This window comes from Felis catus, chromosome X (assembly GCF_018350175.1).
Source record: "Felis catus isolate Fca126 chromosome X, F.catus_Fca126_mat1.0, whole genome shotgun sequence".
Taxonomy (NCBI): Eukaryota; Metazoa; Chordata; class Mammalia; order Carnivora; family Felidae; genus Felis; species Felis catus.
Window position 1 is genome coordinate 31823902 of NC_058386.1, and position 19541 is coordinate 31843442.

The 19541-nt window shown below is 35.4% G+C and overlaps 1 protein-coding gene across 2 annotated transcripts in view; it reads left to right on the plus strand.

Moving 5' to 3' along the window:
* CFAP47 (cilia and flagella associated protein 47) overlaps window positions 1-19541 on the plus strand; it is a 566822-nt gene that overhangs the window by 447119 nt on the left and 100162 nt on the right. For both annotated transcript variants that reach the window (XM_045050610.1, XM_045050611.1), the window contains 4 exons: window positions 4937-5045; window positions 8643-8747; window positions 12315-12471; window positions 18984-19082. In XM_045050610.1, the coding sequence (XP_044906545.1) occupies window positions 4937-5045; window positions 8643-8747; window positions 12315-12471; window positions 18984-19082 (470 nt within the window). The remainder of the gene's footprint in view (window positions 1-4936; window positions 5046-8642; window positions 8748-12314; window positions 12472-18983; window positions 19083-19541) is intronic.

Genomic DNA, 19541 nt, shown 5'->3' on the forward strand with positions numbered 1-19541 from the left:
GCTCACCTTTTCTCTTTCTTTTTAAGTTCTTGTTACTTTTGTACATGGTTTTCTAAAGCATATTTCTTTTGATCCAAGTTGTACTGTGTATAATTGAAAATTACATATTATTAAAACATGTTTGATAATAACTATTTTGTGAGCCAGCCTTATTATGGATCCTTATCCTCTTTGGAAGTTTGTCTGGCCATTAATTGTACTCAGTGTCTTTAAAATGTTTTAATGCTATAAATTGGTGTGGCTCTATTTTCATACATTTTTCTAAGTGGTTGGGGTTCCTTTCAATATGGAAACACATGATTTTCAGTTTCTGGAAGTCTCAAATTATGCTCTCTATTTTGTCTCTTCCTAAAACAGCCATGTTTTAGTTTTAGAACTTGGGGGCTATTTTAATTTTCTTATATTTTGGCCTTTTTTACCAACATTTGTGCTTTTGTATTAAGTTAGATTTATTTGAATTTATCTTCCAATCTTTCTGTTGAATTTTCAGGTCAGCTGTCAACATCCAAGACCATTTTTGTTGTTGTTGTTTGGATGTCTGATTTATGTGTTTTTTTTTTTATTATAATGTTCTGTTCCTATTTCGTGTTGGTAATATTTTTTGTGATATACTTGAGATATGAATGGTCATTTTAAGAGGTCATGGTCTTTTTCTTTAATTATAAATTTTGTACTCCTTTTTTCCTATTCAAAACTTTCTCTGATGCTTGTTTCACTCATATTTGAATGATATTCAGGACTTACTGACCCATTCATGTTGTTCTATCTACGATTCTTCATTTATTTTCATTTCTGCAAAAAAAAATCCTTCTTATTGTTAATAGACTTTTGTGTTTTTTTCCTCCGGTTTGGTATATTATGAAATGTGTTGTATGTAACATTGTATATGCTTTTGTTGCATATTTATGCCCATTTTTCTTGGGTACAAACATAGGAATGCAATATCACTTTAATGTAGTGGATAATGACAGAGTTCAGAATTGGTTGTATTTATTTACACTCCCACCGGCCGTACGTGAATTGTAATTGCTTCACATTCTCAAGTACGTGGGTATGGTAAGACTAATTTTGACCATTCTGATGTGTATAAAGTGGTTCATCAATATACCTTTCATTTACATTTCCTTCATGACTAATGAGGTTGAGTATCTGCCATGATTTATTGACCATTTTGATATAGGCTTTTTTGAAGTGCCCGTTCATGTCCCTTCACCATTTTTCTGTTAGTTTGTATTTTCCTTTATATCTTTATAAGTCTTTATATATATTAGATACAAACCTTTGTGGGTTATATATGTTGCAAATATTCCTTCTTATCTTGTGAGTTTCCCTTTCAGTCCCTTAATAGAGTCTTTTAACAAAATTAAATTCTTAATTTTAATGTCGTTTCTCTACCTTTTTGTTTTCTCCTGTTCTTCCATACTCCAACGTCATTAAGAACTTCACTGTTCTTTCTAGAAAAATATATTGTCTCGACCTCTTATATTTATATGTACAATCTACCTGGAATTGATATCTGTATGTGATGTGAGAGGAATATCAGTTAGGAGGTCATTACACTAATTCAGGACCAAGGTGATAGCGGCTTGGGCCAGAGTATTACCAGTGAATGTGGAGAGAAGTGTTCAGTTATGGGTTATTTTTTTAAATTGGAGCTAATGACTACTACTATTTGAGGCATAAGGAAAACAGCAGGGCATGGATGACACTGAAGGTTTTGACCTGACCAACTGGAACTAAGGATGTGACATTAACTGAGATAGAGGAGACTATAAGAAGAGCTGGTGTGAGGGTAGGTATCAAGAGCTCAGTTTGGGACCTGTAAGTTTGAGATTTCTGTTAAACATCTGAATGATGAGCATGAAGTTTGCTAAAAAGCCTCCAGTGCAGTGGAAATATTCATATTGGAGGTACATTATGTAGTTCCTAGGTTTGTATCAAGTGTAAGCAAAGATGAGTGGAGTTAGTATGACTCTGCACTTCTATTTTGAAAATTTTTTTAATCTTTATTTATTTTGAGGGGGGGGGAGGGGAAGAGAGAGAGGGAGACAGAAAATCTGAAACAGGCTCCACGCTGTCAGCACAGAGCCCAACGTGGGTGAACCATGAAATCATGACCTGAAATTGGGACCTGAGCTGAAGGCTATCCAAAACCAAGAGTCTGAGGCTTAACCCACTGGTCCACCCAGGCGCCCCAGGACTCTGCACTTATAAGTCAGAGAAAGCTTTAATTTATTGTTTGCCTTACAGATGATTATTAATGAATTTCAGAATGACAGGTAGTGATCACTTACTAATTAATTTGCAGAATTAAATTAATGAAATTAATTGAATTTAGTCACCTCAGGAACCTTTACATATTGGAGGAATTTTTTGTTTTATTATTTTATAGAAAGTTCATTCTTCTCCGTGGTTCACAATAGTTTCTCATCCCCAGCATTTGACACTGTCTTTTTTTTTTTAAGTGTCTTTTTATTTTAAAAGAGGTTAAGACTCATAAGAAGTCAAAAAAATAATGCAGAGTTCACATGTACACTTCATTCTGGAAATGGTTTTTAAGGTGCTACCACTTGGTTCACATTAAAATTACCTTCTCGTTGGGGCACCTGGTGGCTCAGTCACTTAAGCATCTGACTTGGTTTTGGCTCATGTCATGATCTCAAAGTTCATGAGCTTGAGTCCTGCATCAGGCTCTCTGCTGACAGCATGGAGCCTGCTTGAGATTCTCTGTCTTCCTCTGTCTCTGCCCCTTCCCCGCTCACACTCTCACTCAAAAATAAATAAATCAACATTTAAGAAAATTACCTTCTTGTTTTTCATTGATTTGACAGGTAATATTATTTTAGTTTTCCCTTGTTATTCTGTATTAACAAGTTTGAGACCATCTTGATAACAAAATATTTTATTATGAGGAATATGGAACCCAAGAAAAAGTATAACAACGTTTTAACTCAAGAAATTTAATTCTGTCCCTAAATAATATGTGCATCAACAATCCTCAGTATATTGGGGTGCCTGGGTGACTCAGTCGGTTAAGTGTCCGACTTCAGTTCAAGTCATGATCTCACAGTTCCTGAGTTCGAGCCTCGCGTTGGGCTCTGTGCTGACAGCTCAGAGCCTGGAACCTGCTTCGGGGATTCTGTGTCTCCCCCTCTCTGCCCCTCTCCTGCTCTCACTGTGTCTCTCTCTCAAAAATAAATAAGCACTAAAAAAAAAAAAAAAACAATCCTCAGTATACACATTTATAATTATAAACTTCATTTCTCATTATTGGGGAAACTAGCAATTAAAAAAAGGTTTATTAGATTCAGTTCCTTTGAAAACATTTTTCTGGATGAACAATGAATCAAGTACCTCTTTAGTTTACATATTTGCCCCTTGGTCCACTGGCAATCACAGGCTACATACACCTCTCTTACTTTTTGCACCTTTGCCCATTTCAGATGTCATCAAGTTATATTAATCTTTGCAGTGAAATTGATTTTAATTCCCACAAGACTATTTTTCACTGTTTTAGATTCCACGTATAAATGAGATCACACTGCATTCGTCTTTTTCTGTCTGACTTATTTCACTTTGCATAATGTCCTCTAGGTCATCCATGTTGTCACAAATGTCAGGATTTCCTTCTTTTTTACGTTTGGATAATATTCCATTGTATATATCACATTTTATTTATCTGTTCCTCTGTGGAAGAACATTTAGGTTATTTCCATATCTTGGCTATTGTGAATAATGCTGCAATTAACATGGAAATGCAGATATCTTTTTAAGATACTGATTTAATTTATTTTGGAAATATAGTCCAAAGTGGTAATTTTGGATCACATAGTAGTTTTATTTTTTAATTTTTTGAGAACCCCCCCCATTGTTTGCCATAGTGGCTGTACCAGTTTACATTCCCATCATCAGTAGACCACTATTCCATTTTCTCTACATCCTTGCCTACACATACTATTTTTTTTTAAATAACAGCCATCCTAACAGTTGAGGTGGTATCCCAGTGTGGTTTGATTTGCATTTTTGCAAGATGACAATTTTCATGCTATACATCAAAAGGTATTAAAAATGATAGTGGGGTGAGAATTATGAACGCTCTTGATTATTCTTTGCTTTTAGCATAAATATCAGCTACATTTCTGGGGGGAGGGCATTTACTCATCATTAGTCTGGATCTTTTCAATGTAATGGACAGAACTTTGTGACTTTTTTACTCTTTGTTATTATGTCTAGACTATGTTAACTTTTTTGGCTGAATTTAACAGTTATAAAATAATGAGTAAATATTGCTCCTAAAACTGGAATATATTCCAGTACCCAGGGTGGAATAACATTTGGTCTCAAAAATAGAAAATCAGGGACTAATTTAGCAAAATGTCATTAGTTCATATATGATTATTCTTATTTTGAAACTCACACAAGTTATTATGTTAGTTTTCTAGGCCTGTCATAACAAGTACCATCCGCTGGGTAGATTAAAACAACATAAATGTATTGTCTCACAGTTCTGGAGGCTAGAAATTTGAATTCAGGGTTTTCAGCAGGACCATGTTCCCCCTGAAACCAATAAGAGAGAATCCTTCTTTCATCTGTGGCTTCTGGCGCTTGCCAGAAATCTTTGGTATTCCTTGATGTAGGGGCACATCACTGTAATCTCCACCTCCATTGCTATATGGCCATTTTCTCATGTGTCTTCACATTATCTTCTTATATGGACACCAGTCATAGTGGATTAAGGGCCACCCTACTCCAGTATGATCACATCTTACCTAATTATACCTGCAGTGACCCTATTTCCAGATCCGGTCACATTCTGAGTTATTGGGAGTGAGAACTTAAATATATCTTTTTTGGGTATGCAGTTCAACCCATTAATAGTCATCAAGTTTATAAAATTATCATTGAACAAGTTTACTGGCTTTGTGTTTCCTCCCAGGTGCATGGCTCAGATGATTTCTTTAGTTAATCCCACACACGAAACCTTAGAATTGCAAGCAACAAACAGTAATCCTGAAAATTTTGTCTTGGATGTTCACAGATCGGTGGTAAGTATATTTGGAAAGCCAAGTTACCTACCACTACTAAAGCATTTTCCAATACTGAGTTTGGGACACCATGGAATATTAGCATTTGATTTATTCATAAGGTTTTAAATGCTTAAAATTTAAAAATAGAATTTATATACATATATATCCCCCCTAATTTTAATTTATCAAAAAAAACCAATATCGTGTCCATCTAAAATTTTAAAATTCTCTATGCTAGAGTCATACTCATGATCACTGAACTCTAAATAAACTGATTGTGCTTTATTTTTGACCATTTTAGGAATCAGATTTGGAAATAATTTCCTAGTAGTATGATTTTGACTCAGCAGTCCTGTGTTTCCAGGGTCCCAAGAGGCAGCCTTCCAGCCCTTCTTGAGTTCCTGCCCACCTCCCCTCCCCCACTGGTAAACAGTGTGAACAGCTCTTACCCTCTCTCCTTTCTCCATCCCATTTTCTCATTCCTTGATCCCTAGCAGCGACTAGAACCAGTCAATGGGCCCCAGTCACTTTTCTCCTCCCACAAGTAACAAAACGAAATCTAAAGGTTTAGCAGCAATATCTTTGTTTACAAACATATGATACCAAATATTTACAGTGAATACCAAAACCGTGTTTTCAGGTAAACTTCAAAATGATAATTGTGATAGATTATTTTCTTCAGAGGATCTCACACTAAATCATGAAGCCCTACTAAGTAGATATGGTATTTAAGTAAAGGCTTTTACTCTTTGCTGTTTAATGATTGTTTAAGAAATCTATGTGATTTCATTTATATCTTAATACCTGTCTCTTGTAAATCACTGGTTACCAGCTAATAATACCACGATATGAAATTAGTTCTTAACTGCCATAGTGTGTCAAATGAGATATCACTAAGTATGGTATTGCTAAAATTGTATGTAGTTTAATCTTAGAATAACTATACACACATGCTTATATTACTTAACACTATATTCTCCATAAATTAGCCAGAATATGGTGGTCAGGATATAGTTTACAAATAACTGAAATTTCTCATTAGAAAGTGGTGCTTCTTATATCTTTTATATCATTATTTTTGCAGAAGAATATAAACTTTAGTCTGGGGGAAAACAAATGCAGTATATTGCATAATGAAGCATATAGCTTCTGCTTTAACATTTTAAAATGTTTATTTGTTTATTTTGAGAGAGAGAGAGAGAGAGAGAGAAAGAGAGAGAGAGAGAGAGAGAGAGAGAGAGAGAGAGAGAGAGAGAGAGAATCCCAAGCAGGCTCCATGCTGTCAGCACATAGCCTGACACGGGGCTCTAACTCATGAATTTTGAGATCATGTCCTGAGCCAAAATCAAGAGTCAGATGCTTAACTGAGTAAGCCATCCAGGTGTCTCCTTCTTTAACATTTTAACCATGGTTTCTAGTATGTTCATTCTTTTATACACTTATAAAATATTCTTGAGCCCTGAATATGTACTTAACTTGAATACTGGGAAACAACTCAAAAATAAATTTATAGATGAGAAAAATACTGCTATATATCATAGAACAAATAGGAGCACATATTAGTGGTAACTATAATATATATATACTATATAATACATATCGTACATATAACTATATACTAGAAAGGGAGACACACACCCACACACATATCTAACTTTATTCTTGGCTTGGTTGCATAGAATTCGTGTTTACATAAGTAAAGATTTTAAAATATTGATGATTACTCATAAATGCTTCAATAAGTAAGCATAGACTTATTATCAAGGTAAATAATGATATAAAAACTTGTTTCCCTTCAACCATATATTATAAAAATTTTCAAACATATAGAGAAGTTGAAAGACTAATACAATGCACAAACTTACACCTTCTACCTTGGTTCTTATATTAATGACTTGCTATATTTTTCTCTCTCTCTTTCTCTTACATTTCTTAATGTTCAGTCTGAAGGTAAGTTGTAGGCATTGTGCTAGTTCAACACTAAATACTTCAGATTATATTTCTTAATAGTGTAATTAATCTCCCACATCATCTAGTATTCTGTCCAAATTTGAGTTTATTCACCTGCCTCAATTATCTTTCTCTCTTGAATTAAGATCCAGTTTAAGCTCACGTATTGGCATCAGTTATCGTGATGACACTTGTTTGTAATTAAATGTTTTTAAGTTTCACAAAGGTCCTATATTTAATATATTGTCTATATCCCAGTATACTAAGCCAGTATATTTGCTGCAGATAAATTCCAACCAGTGGTGTTTATCTTTCCTTCTTGTAACATGGGATTTTTCAGTGAATTTCAGGTGGAAATAAGGGAATTTTATTGAGTTACTGCTTGGTTGTATACACTACCTCTATCTTCACCGCATGTTTCTGACATATATTTAGTGAAGAGGAATCTGAGGCCAGAGAGGCTTAAAAAAACCCATGTGGTCAGTAAGTGGTAGAACTAGAATTAAAATCCAAGTTAATGTAGTACTATATAATTTTTCCAATGAAATAGATGATTTTATATATATATATATACATATATATGTATATATATAGAGAGAGAGAGAGAACTTTTTTCATATTTGTTAAATTGAAAGAAAATATGAAATACAACTTTTCTTATTTTTTTTTTACTAAGGTTGATATTGAAATTAATTTATATTCCTTATGTGCGCATGAACTTAAGTGATTAACTGTCAGAGGGAGAACCAACCTAAGATATAAATATTTGCTGTAGATAAACCATACATATATCTAGTAAGGAGCTGCCTCTGTTCTAAATATAAAATTAAGTTTGTGTTTGTATTTGTATTTCATGGTCATGATCAGAACATTATTATTAAGCACTAAGTACTACCTTCTACAAGGATTTGAATGTCACTGCTATTTTACAGTTTTACATTTTCAAAAGTTATCTGGCAAAATACAGTAGTGAAAAAAATAAACTTACTTTTCAGACATGTGCCCTCTCATTTTATCATTCTGTAAGTGTTGATGTTAGATATTATATTATTCACGGTATAGCATTCTGATTACCCAGGTACTCAAATCCTTATTATATTGTGATGGACTTGCTGGCTTTCACAATCTCTAAAGAGGTGACTCATTCTAATACTGTTCAGACTCAAGTTATTCTAACAGGTCACACCTGGAATGTGAATGTGATCGGACAAAAAGGAACACTTCATTGTACACTAAAGAAGCCTTCCTTACGTCTATGCTTAGAATCAGTTCATTTCGTTTGACATCGCCAAAGCTACAAGTTAGGTTTCCAGAGGTTTAACATGTATCGGGATGATCAATAAGCTATGGGTTCTTAAATATTTCTACTATTCAGGGTTCTTACTCAGCTTTAAAACCTAATCCTGCTTTCCTCGTATAGAGCAAGTGACTCCATGTGGTCATTGTCTGGGAGAAGAACATGGTGCAAACACCACTAAACACTGTTTACCATGGCTGTTATACCAGTATGCCCCAAGCAGGCATACTGGGAACGGATAATGTGTACAAGGTAACACACTAATCACGTGAATATCAGTCTGGCATATAGCTAGCATGCAAAGGTGCTGACTCAAATAAAAGTATCGATTTTTCTTTCTCTTTCTTTTTCTCTCTGAATTTACACAGCTGACCATACCTCCTCACTCCACCAAAGAGGTATCTGTTCATTTCTGTCCTTCTGCCCTTGGAAGAACTGGTCATCAAGCTTCTATCATCTTCCATTGTGCTCAGGTATGACAAAGTATTCTTGGACCAAGTAAAGTCAATTAAATTTCAAAATCAATAAATAAGTAAATGTAATTCATTCATTTCACATTTTTTGCAAGTGAAACAAGTGGATTGTAAATTATTAATTAAATGAACTTTTGGAAATGCAGTATACATTGTGCATGTGGAGGTGTCTAAAGAAGCTACTTTCAGGGGCGCCTGGATGGCTCAGTTATTTAAGCGTCCAACTTCGGCTCAGGTCATGATCTCACAGTTCGTGGCTTGGAGCCCCACGTCAGGCTCTGTGCTGACAGCTTGGATCCTGGAGTCTGCTTCAGATTCTGTGTCTCCCTTTCTGTCTGTCCCTCCCCCTCTCATGCTGTGTTTTTCTCTCTCTCTCTCAGCAAAGAGTCCAATGCAGGGCTTGAACACACAAACCATGAGATCATGACCCGAGCCAAAACCGAGAGCTGGACACTTAACCAACTGAGCCATCCAGGCACCCCACAAGGCAGATCTTTTAAATCATTGCTTCATAGTGGGCCTGGCCCCTTCATCTTAATCGTTAGGGACAATTTAGTTGCTTGCATTTCTGGTGGAAATTGTATCAATTCAAAGAGTCTGACACATCAGCAGTGCAACTAACTCTACTTTCAGTTCTACATCTCAGCTTTAGAAAATCCTAGCCTAGAAATTGAATGTCAAATTCTTTTGTTTTTAATTTTTTTAATGTTTATTTATTTTTGAGAGACAGAGAGAATAAGTGGGGGAGGGGCAGAGGGAGAGGGAGACACAGACTCTGAAGGAGGGTTCAGGCTTTGAGCCGTCAGCACAGAGCCTGACGCGGGGCTCGAACTCGTGAACCATGAGATCATGACCTGAACCCAACTCGGACTCTTAACCCACTGAGCCAACCAGGCACCCCGTGAAATTCTGTATCAAACACAAAAGAACTTAAATAAGTATGTAATCAACACAACTTTTCTAACTCAGATTAACACTGGTGCTTGATTTCAGTCACCCTGAGCATCTCCTTCGAAGTTGTAGCACATCTCCAAAGATTTACCTGTGGTTACATTTAAATCAATAATTCATTTATCCTTTCAGCTCCTGGATGCAGACCCCTTCAACTTTTTCAATGTGCTGCCTTGTTAAGATTTTTCTTGCCTTTCCTTTTTATTTTCTTTGCCATTCTTTTTCATTTTATCCCTGAATCATTCGGGACTTCCTCTTTTATCTAATTCATCCACAAAGCAAAAACTGTGTTTAGCTGTTTAGCCAGCAAAAACAGTTTCTTGGAAAGTATTAATTGAATGAACTTCTGGAAATATGGTATATGGTATTATTTATATGTAGCCATCTAAAGAAGATATTTTTAAAAATAAAGTTAAAGGTTTTACTTTTCTAAGAGTACACAGTAATTTTTAACCATTAGGGAAACACTAATGTAGGTTTCTATCCCTCCCTTATGTAGTTGACCTGACAAACACAAATGAGTAGCTGCTTAATCTAAAGTCTACAAATGTCAGTCCTTATATGATAAATTTGAACTATTTCTGGTCGTTTGTCCTTGTTGGACTAAAGGAAGTGGCTATAGTTTATCATTCATTTCATTCATTTCCGGTTTGGAGCCAGGTAAAGAGCCCCTGCTTTGTAAAACTCTAACTTCGCTCTAAAGTTGTTTGTGCGCATTTTGAATCCTGAGGTTACTTTGCCTAGGGCTTCACTACTGTAAATATCAGGAACTACTGTAAATATGCTACCAGAGTCTCTAAATGAGATTGTGTTACAGTGTAACAGAATAAGAGCAACAATAGTAGGCTGCAAACCTGGCAATCAGGCCTTCTCTTAGAGACCAGACTGATGTTCTTAGATTTTCTTTCTTGGTTTTCAGTTGTTTTAATTTTATTTTCACATAGTTGCCATTATTTCATTCATATTTGATCGTGTGACTTGCTGTATCTAGAGGTCAGAATAGCAAAAATGAAAGAAGACATAAAGTCAGACTGGTTTGATTACCCAGCATGAATCTGTGATTTTTGCAGCCTGTGTCTATGAAAACTTTGTTAATTCTTAGGAGGCTGTATTGTCCTTGAGCTCTGCTTAGTGTGTAAGCGAGATTTGCTATCTTTTACCTCCACTAATTATCTTTCAGAAACATGGGAATTGGATCTTTAAAGGGTTTGCTGTGTCTTCATTCAAAAAAGTTAGAGATAAAGATGGGCTAAATATGTCACTATTTTTTAATGCACATGTTCATTTGGATACTCTTTAGTTTCCCCTCCCTGAACCCAAGGGGATAATTTAAGCAATGCCAGAGCAGTTGTCGGATACTAGCGTTCAGTAATATGGGATATGGTTTAATTTAGAAGCTCTAGTATTCCAGGCCATATGGCAAAACATGAACACACTGACATTGGCCTCCTTGTTTTTGTAGTTTGGTTCACTCCCAGTGAACTTTATTTCTGTCCTTCAGGATTGAATTTTATCAAGTAGCCAAAAGAAGTAAGTAATTTATGTAAAACAGTTGTTAATGTAATTGAACCCTGATGCTTAATCCCAGTCATTCAGTTGTGTGTAATCAAGGTAGGACATCATAAGTGAAAACATAGTGTACTTGTATGTTGTTAGTAAAATGTCTAACTAAAAGTAATGCAGTCATCTGAAGATATATGCAGGTAAAACTTCCCTTTAATCCTTCCTATGCAGACACAGCATTTTATGGATTTACTTCATCACCTATCCTCGTTTGAAACAGTCTTAAAAGTTTCCCTCTTTTGTTGGAATTTAGGCTTGGACACATCTATGTACTTTAATACATTATAAACTAGGTTATTTTGTGTTGGTTTTCATTTAGTGACCTCCTTATTCATCTGTAACATTAGTAAAGTATTCAGTGCAGAGAATTGAGTCAGAGTCTGCTGTACTTTCGGGACTTTCATTCTAAATGAACACAAAGGGAACATTTTCAAATAGTGCTTTACAGGCTTACGAAACCCAGATAAGAACAATGGCTACGTGTGATCTCCTTCACATAATTTTTGAGCTCTTCTCCCCATCTTGTCCTACCAGAACGTACACTGTACTAGACGGTGGGGATAAATAATATGCCATGCAATTGTGCACACTTCCTTTTAATGGGGCTTCAATCTGTGCCTCACCATCTTTGCCTTCATGTGATAACTATCTGAATTTCATTTGAAATTCACCCTAAGATTTTGGAAACTTCATGCAGTATTTAGTATCCAGTTTGCTAGACAAATTGATTTCTTAAAAAACCTTGAAAAGAAATGCAGGGTTTTCATTAAGATTTCTCTTTTATGTTGCTATAAATAAACTTTTATGCATAGAAATATGTTTAATATTTTGAGTATGGGTCTTGCCCCTTTTTTTAAGTGTAGAAATACACTGAAATTTCAGTGAAATCAAAAAGAATTTGGAAAAGAAAGGAAAAATATAACTGCATATTAATATTAACAACAAAATGTCTCTTACCTGCCAAGATTTTTATGCATATTACATTTACTAAGTGTTGCAAATAAAATGTACATGATTAGGATATATGTATCATGAATGTTTATCTTTAAACAGTTTACAGAATGGAGATTCTTCCTCTCTGGAATAGGACTATTCCCCCAGCCTATAGACATAAAAAGAATAACCGCATACCTCAGTCTTCAATCATCTGTTGTTATAACTTTCCAAAATCCCACCAAGGAAGATGTTCTAATCGATATCATACTAACAAGTAAGTTTTTTTAAATATATATTACGTATGTTATTTTGTAATTATTAATGAAATCTGTTTTATCACAGAATCCAAGCATTTTAGAGATAATGGACACTTTAGGAATCCATTAGCTGTTTCAACACCATCATTTTGTAAAAGAGAAAACAAGATGTGAGAGTGAAGTATCTTGGCTGAAATCACAGCTTACAAATGGTGGAGCCAGAATCAGAAATTAGAAGTCTAGGGGCGCCTGGGTGGCTCAATCAGTTAAGCATAGATTTCAGCTCAGATCATGATCTCACAGCTTATGAGTTCAAGCCCCACATTAGGCTCTGTGCTAACAGCTCAGAGCCTGGAGCCTGCTTCAGATTCTGTGTCTCCCTTTCTCTCTCTGCCCCTCCCCCACTCATGCTCTGTCTCTTTATCCTTCAAAAATAGATAAACATTTAAAAAAATTAAAAAAAAAAAAGAAATTAGAAATCTCTGTACCAAGTCAATTTCTTCCAATTTTATCTGTAAAACCAAATATGTAAATTAGTAGATTTGTAAGATTTTTATGACCTGACTCAACTATGCCAATGCTTATTCCTTAAAAGTTTTTAGAAATTCTAGTATTCTGATTTTGTTTCATTTCCCACTTTTCTTCCTTTTTAAAAATTTTAATTCCCATATAGTTAACATACAGTGTTCTCTTAGTTTCAGATGCACAAGATAGTGATTCAGTAATTTCATATATCACTCAGTATCATCATCATATAAACATAGGGGTGCAAGTATCCCTTTGAATTAGTGGTTTTGTATTTTTTTGGTAAATACCCAGTAGTGCGATTATAGCAGATCATAGGGTAGTTCTATTTTTAACTTTTTGAGGAAACTTCACACTGTGTTCCACAATGGATGCACCCTCTTTTCTTTATAAATAGCATATTTGGATTAAATTCTGGGTCTAACAAAACTTGGGGTTTTTTTCCATGTCATGTTACAAATACATGTTTTTAAGTTAGCTCTTGTAGAGTTTCTGATCACTTTTTATTAAAAGACCAAATAATGAGGTTCTGAAATCGAAACCAACTCTTTATGAGTTTTCTGAAGCACATTTTAAATCTAATATTGGACATTACTAATTTTATCTTTTCAAATATTATTACTACATCGACTAACACTACTACTGCTGGCATAATTCATTTTATGTAGCTCAATTGTTAGGCCAAAAGGAATGCATACATGTTAAGGTTTTTGATATAAATAACCAAGTTACTCTCCAGGATGGTTATACTGTTGCAATTCATGCTCCTATGAGGAGTCAATTACAGACATTCCCTCTTTTCCTGAACCTTGTAAACCCTGACTAGTAGCATTCTCCTTAATCTCCATCAATCTGATAGAGGCAGATTGTATTTTATCATGAATGCAAATCACTATTTTTTGATTAGTGCTGAAGCTGAACAGCATCGTTTACTTGTTGAAGTTTTTGTCTTTCCTGATCACCTCCTCCTGCTCTTGGTATAAAATAATTAAGTAAAAATTAAGAACATACTGTCATCTAATGTACAATTGTCTTGTGAAGACCTTGGCTGTGATGAGAAGGAGAGACACGTCAGTAATTAGCAAAAGGTGGTTGGTTGTAGGGGCGCCTGGGCGGCTCAGTCAGTTAAGCGTCCGACTTCTGCTCAGGTCATGATCTTGCAGTTTGAGTTCACCCCTGCATCGGGTGCTCTGCTATCAGTGTGGAGTCCACTTTGAATCCTCTCTCTCCCTCTCTGCCCCTCCTGCACATGCTCTCTCTCTCTCTCTCTCTCAAAAATAAATACTTTTTTAAAAAATTTTCTTTAAAAAAAAAAGTTGATTATAGACTCAAGGAAGTCAGCATTTTAATATGGAAGACATGAGCATTTGTATAGGCAGAAAGAAGAAGACAGGATTGAGCAGAAGTTAAAGCTGTAAAAGAGGTAGGGCTTAACTGATGGGTATGGCTCTGGGAGGACCGGGATCAGACTTGAAGGAGAAGGAATATACTTGAACAAGAGGGGCGTTTCTACCTTTGGACAGGTGGAGATAGGGTAAAACAAACGTGGCTGTAGATAAATTGTTAGGGTGCTAGAGGGGCTTTGGAATTAAGTGCGGTTACATTTATATTTTTATCTGACGACCAGTGACAGAGTAGATTTGAAGAGTAGCACAGTGATTTAAAGTAATTGCTGCAGGGAATGGAGGGTGGAGCTGACAAAATTAAAATACAAAAGGCATTTGGCTGGGATTAGAAACTACAAATTTAGCTAGGCACCAAGAAAATACCCTTCTGAAGTTTGTACCACTTCTGGGGTTCGGAATTCCTGGTGTGGGAATAACATACAAGGCTGATAAATGGATCTGTCCAAGAAATGGAATTTTCAAGACAATTGCAGGCAAATCACTTCAGAAGGATGTGAATGTTATAAAAACATATTGGATCAAGATTGTTAACATTAAAAAATAAATTATGTAGGGTGCCTGGGTGGCTCAGTAGGTTAAGTGTCTGACTTCCGGTCATGATCTCACGGTCCGTGAGTTCGAGCCCGGCATCGGGATCTGTTGCTGCCCCCTCAGAGCCTGGAGCCTGCTTCAGATTCTGTGTCTCCCTCACTCTCTCTGCCCCTCCCCCGCTCAGGTTCTGTCTGTCTGTCTGTCTCTCTCTCAAAAATAAACATAAAAATTTTGTGAATAAATTATGAAGTAATTTGTGGTTTGTTTTTTTTTCTTTAATTGGTCTGAAACACTTTTGATATATAACAGGAAAAAACAGTAAGCTTGACAATGAAAGACTTATTAGTCTTTTGTATTTTTTTAAATATGTATTTATTAATTCTGGGAGAGAGAGCAAGATCACTAACTGGAGAGGGAGAGAAAGAGAGGGACAGAATTCCAAGCAGGCTCTGCACTGTCAGTGCAAATCCCAATGCAGGGCTTGAACCTACAAACCATGAGATCACAGCCTGAGCCAAAACCAAAGGTCAGACGGTCAACCAACTGAGCCACCCGGTTTGTATTTTAAAACAGTATTTTTAATAAACTTGCTCTCTCTTGAGTAAATGTTTAGACCCTCAGATACTCCCCCTTCCTTCAACCTGAGGAGACCAGGGACCAAGAATGACACCAACCTCTGGTATCTTTCCTTTTTTCACTTTCACCCTTTCCTTTATGAAAATATTTCTCCTTTCCTTTTCTCAGTACTGAAGTCCCTCTCTCTCTCTCTCTCTGTCTCTGTCTCTGTCTCTCCCTGTCTCTGTCTCTGTCTCTCTCTGTCATAACCTCTTCCTTCTTTCTGTTGTGGGTTCTGTTTTTTTTCTAGCCACCATGTTCGTGTCTTATATTCATATTCTTGGCGACTGGGCCTCATAATTTGGCTTGAATTATTGAAGGGACCACAAGAAAACATGACTGACAATAAGGATAAAAATATTTAACATGTATGCCAAATATACTAATTTAAAAAGGTACTAAATTAAGACCTTCTAATTTAAATATTTGCAAATATCTTAAAATTGTTTCATGAAAGGACTGTGCATTCCCTTGCTATCTTTCAAAAGAAGAGATCATCGTTTCTACAGATGCTACAGAATTCACAGAATCCCCTTACAGAAGTTGGTAGCAAGACTCATAACACCAAGTTGGTGGTTGCTGAGTGAGAGAAGTCTCACAGTATTTCAGATCCAGCGTTCCTGATTTCTCTTTCAATAGAAAGATAGATAGATAGATAGATAGATAGATAGATAGATAGATAGATAGATATAATAGATATACAAGATATATAGGAAGAGATATCTTTCAGAATGCACTGTTTTTCCAAGAAGGCAATGTTTTTAGAATTGCAAACTCATTCTCAAACTTTTATATTGCCAATTGTCTAATATCTTTTCTTCTGCTGAGATTTTAGCTATTTCCATTTTAATAACTTATTTCAGAAATGCTGGCCTTTGACATTTAAGAATCTTTTATTCTATTTCATTAAATTCTATTTAATTCTTTAATTCTATTGTGTGTTGTGTCTAAGCTTTTTTTTTTTTAAATTAATGTTTATTTATTTTGAGGGAGAGAGTACGAGTGGGGAAGGAGCAGACAGGGAGGGAGACACAGAGTCTGAAGCAGGCTCCAGGCTCTGAGTTGCCAGCACAGAGCCTGATGCAGGGCTTGAACCCACAAACTGTGATCATGACTTGATCATGATCATGATCATGACTTGAGCCAAAGTTGGACATTTAACCGACTGAGCCACCCAGGCGCCCTGTCTCTAAGTTTTTTTCAGTTGAACATTACACAAGGCAAGGTGTTGAAAAGATTATATTTCAGGGGTCTATTTATATCTTACTTCATGCAACCTTTAAATGGTGGATGGGATAGGGAGGCTAGAGAGGAGATGGCCTAAACGCTAAGAGAATAGTAGAGACATCTCCAAAACAGACCGTTAATGAGTCCCATGAGGAGCAGGATACTACTTCACAAAAGCTTCAAATAACCTAGGGCCCTCGCATTTGTTATACACTCACTTTTGTACCAGGCTTGAGCTCTGTAAATGTGACTATACCCAATCTTTAAAAAAAGACTCTTGGAGACTTCTCAGAAACGGAACCTGAGGCTTAGAAATTTCCCAAAACCATGCAGTGAGTAAGTGATTGAACAGTGTCTTGAACTCATCACGTCTAGCTGTCTTCTCCAGGGCCACCTAACTGGCATTCTAAGTTGTCTGCTTACAGATGGTGCTTATAAAGCCCCATACTGATAAGGCTGTAAAGAATTGCACTTGCCTCTCTTTTTGCTTCTTCCCCTTAAGATCTCAGTAAAGAGGCCTCCCTTCATCCAATCAAAGGACCTCAGGAAATACCTCTGACTGCCACTCCTTTCACATTTTCTCAGCTCCTCAGATCTCTCCTTTCTCTTTTTAACTCTGCCATCAGACCCTGGTTCTGCCTCATCAACACATGCTTGGACTTCCTGTGTTGGCCTCCTTGATCAGCCTCGACATGTACCCTTGCTCAGTGACTGGTATCAGTGGACTCAGTTCCCACAATCCACTCTGATCAATAATAATGCCCTCCACTCCAGCCTCTGCTGTCAAGGTTCCACCCTATTTAGCCAGGAATAAAGGTGGAAAAAGGAAAGGTAGCCATGGGTGGGTTTGAGTCAACACATTACAAATTAGGGCCTGATGTACCTATTAGGAATTTAAGGACACATCTCCATTATTTGTATGTGTGTGCCCTTCCTCATATAACCACATTCCAGACCTGCTAATTTGTGCTTGTTAATGGCAGGGGTTATATTCATTCATAGCTTTATTCCTACCTAAATGAGTATTTCAGTGCTGGCATATGTTGGTAGAGCAGGAATTGAATATTCAGTCACTGATTATATACTGATCATCTGTTTTGTGCTGAAAACTGTCATATGCACATTTCAAAACTACTAGATCTGTAATATACATACACAAAAACATATATACATTGTGATATTCTATTTGTGAAATATCACTTACAGATTATATACCTAAAAGTTACATAAATGAATGATGCAGTAGTCGATGCATATAATATAGCTGTTTTGATTTCTTTTCAACTAAAATAGCTATAGTCTTGAGATTATTTACTCTTTTTGCTAAATTCAAATTTAAATGCAGTGTTAGTGATTTTATTCAAATGTTTAGATATAAGTGGATTCTTTTCCAGACACCAATAGTTTTATTGAAGAGCAAAACAAAATGACAGTAGGGATAAAGGAGTATCTAATAATTTGCTATATAAAAATATACATGATATACATATATATATACATATATACACACATATATATACATATATATACTCATATATATATATAAGTAATGCCCCAGTACGTATTGCTATACAAATAATGCCCCTACATATATATTGTTTCATGTTTGAGATGTGTATTTAAGGTGTATTTCTGTAAGTAGTATTGATGGGCAAAATGGTGAATAAATGTACAATTTTACCAAGTGTTACAAAAATTCTCTTCATGGGGGTTATATCATGCACTCACATTTCTTTCCAAGGACAGTGTATTTAAAATTATATATAAATGCTTGTGCCGACAGAAATTTTTATCTTTTATATATGGTAGCACTAAAAGCAAGTACTTGTTATGTAGCTAGTATGTTTTGGGTAATTGGTTTTGTATTTATTGGCTTAAATTACTGTCAATGCATATTCATTTATGCATATGTAAATATTAACTACTGCCAGCCATTTTTAGATAGAGGGCTCAAACAGGCTCTCATTCATATCTATTGTTTGAGTAGTTTAAATTAAAATTCTAAGAATGTATGAGTTGATTTTATAATATTATAGAGAAAACCATTTATAATGTTGGCTATGTTCTTCAAAAATGGCATTTAAATGTCATCTTAAAATATACTTGGAAAAATAATTATCTGAGAAATTTCCCACTAGAGGGGAATTTTGATTCTCTTTCAATCTCTCCTGCTATTTTTCCTCTTGAATGTGACATTGAAGAATATCTCTTTATATTTTTATTAGGTCGGGAAAAGCCCAGGCATCTCATCCTTGACCATCACTGGGATAAGTTCTTCAGGCAGACTTCTGCTTTCAGTTTTAGTGGCCTGAGTCACACAAAAGGTATGGATTTCTGCATTATATTCTGTCCTTCTATATGGTTTCGTATTTCAGAGATGATGAAATTATATGTCTGTTGTCTTAATACATATTTAATAATTATACAATTAAAAACTTGGATACAAATTTTAGCAAGTTGATAGAAACACATGGATAGTATAACCTTTATATATATTCATTATGTCTTCACCGGCTTTCATTCCATAACATAGAAGTACAATTTGTAAAATATTTTATCTTTGAGATTGTGAATGGTCAAAAGTCATACCACTTAATTAATACGTAAGTGTGTGAGTCAAAGAAGGTTTTGGAAAATTAAAAATAAATAGTATGCTAAAGCTATTCATAACCATGAAAAATAATTGCATCTTTACAAAGCTAATAATTCCCTGAAAATTTATTATAGGATGTTTATCTCTTTGTACACTATATTAATCATCCCACTTGCACCTTGAATAGGAA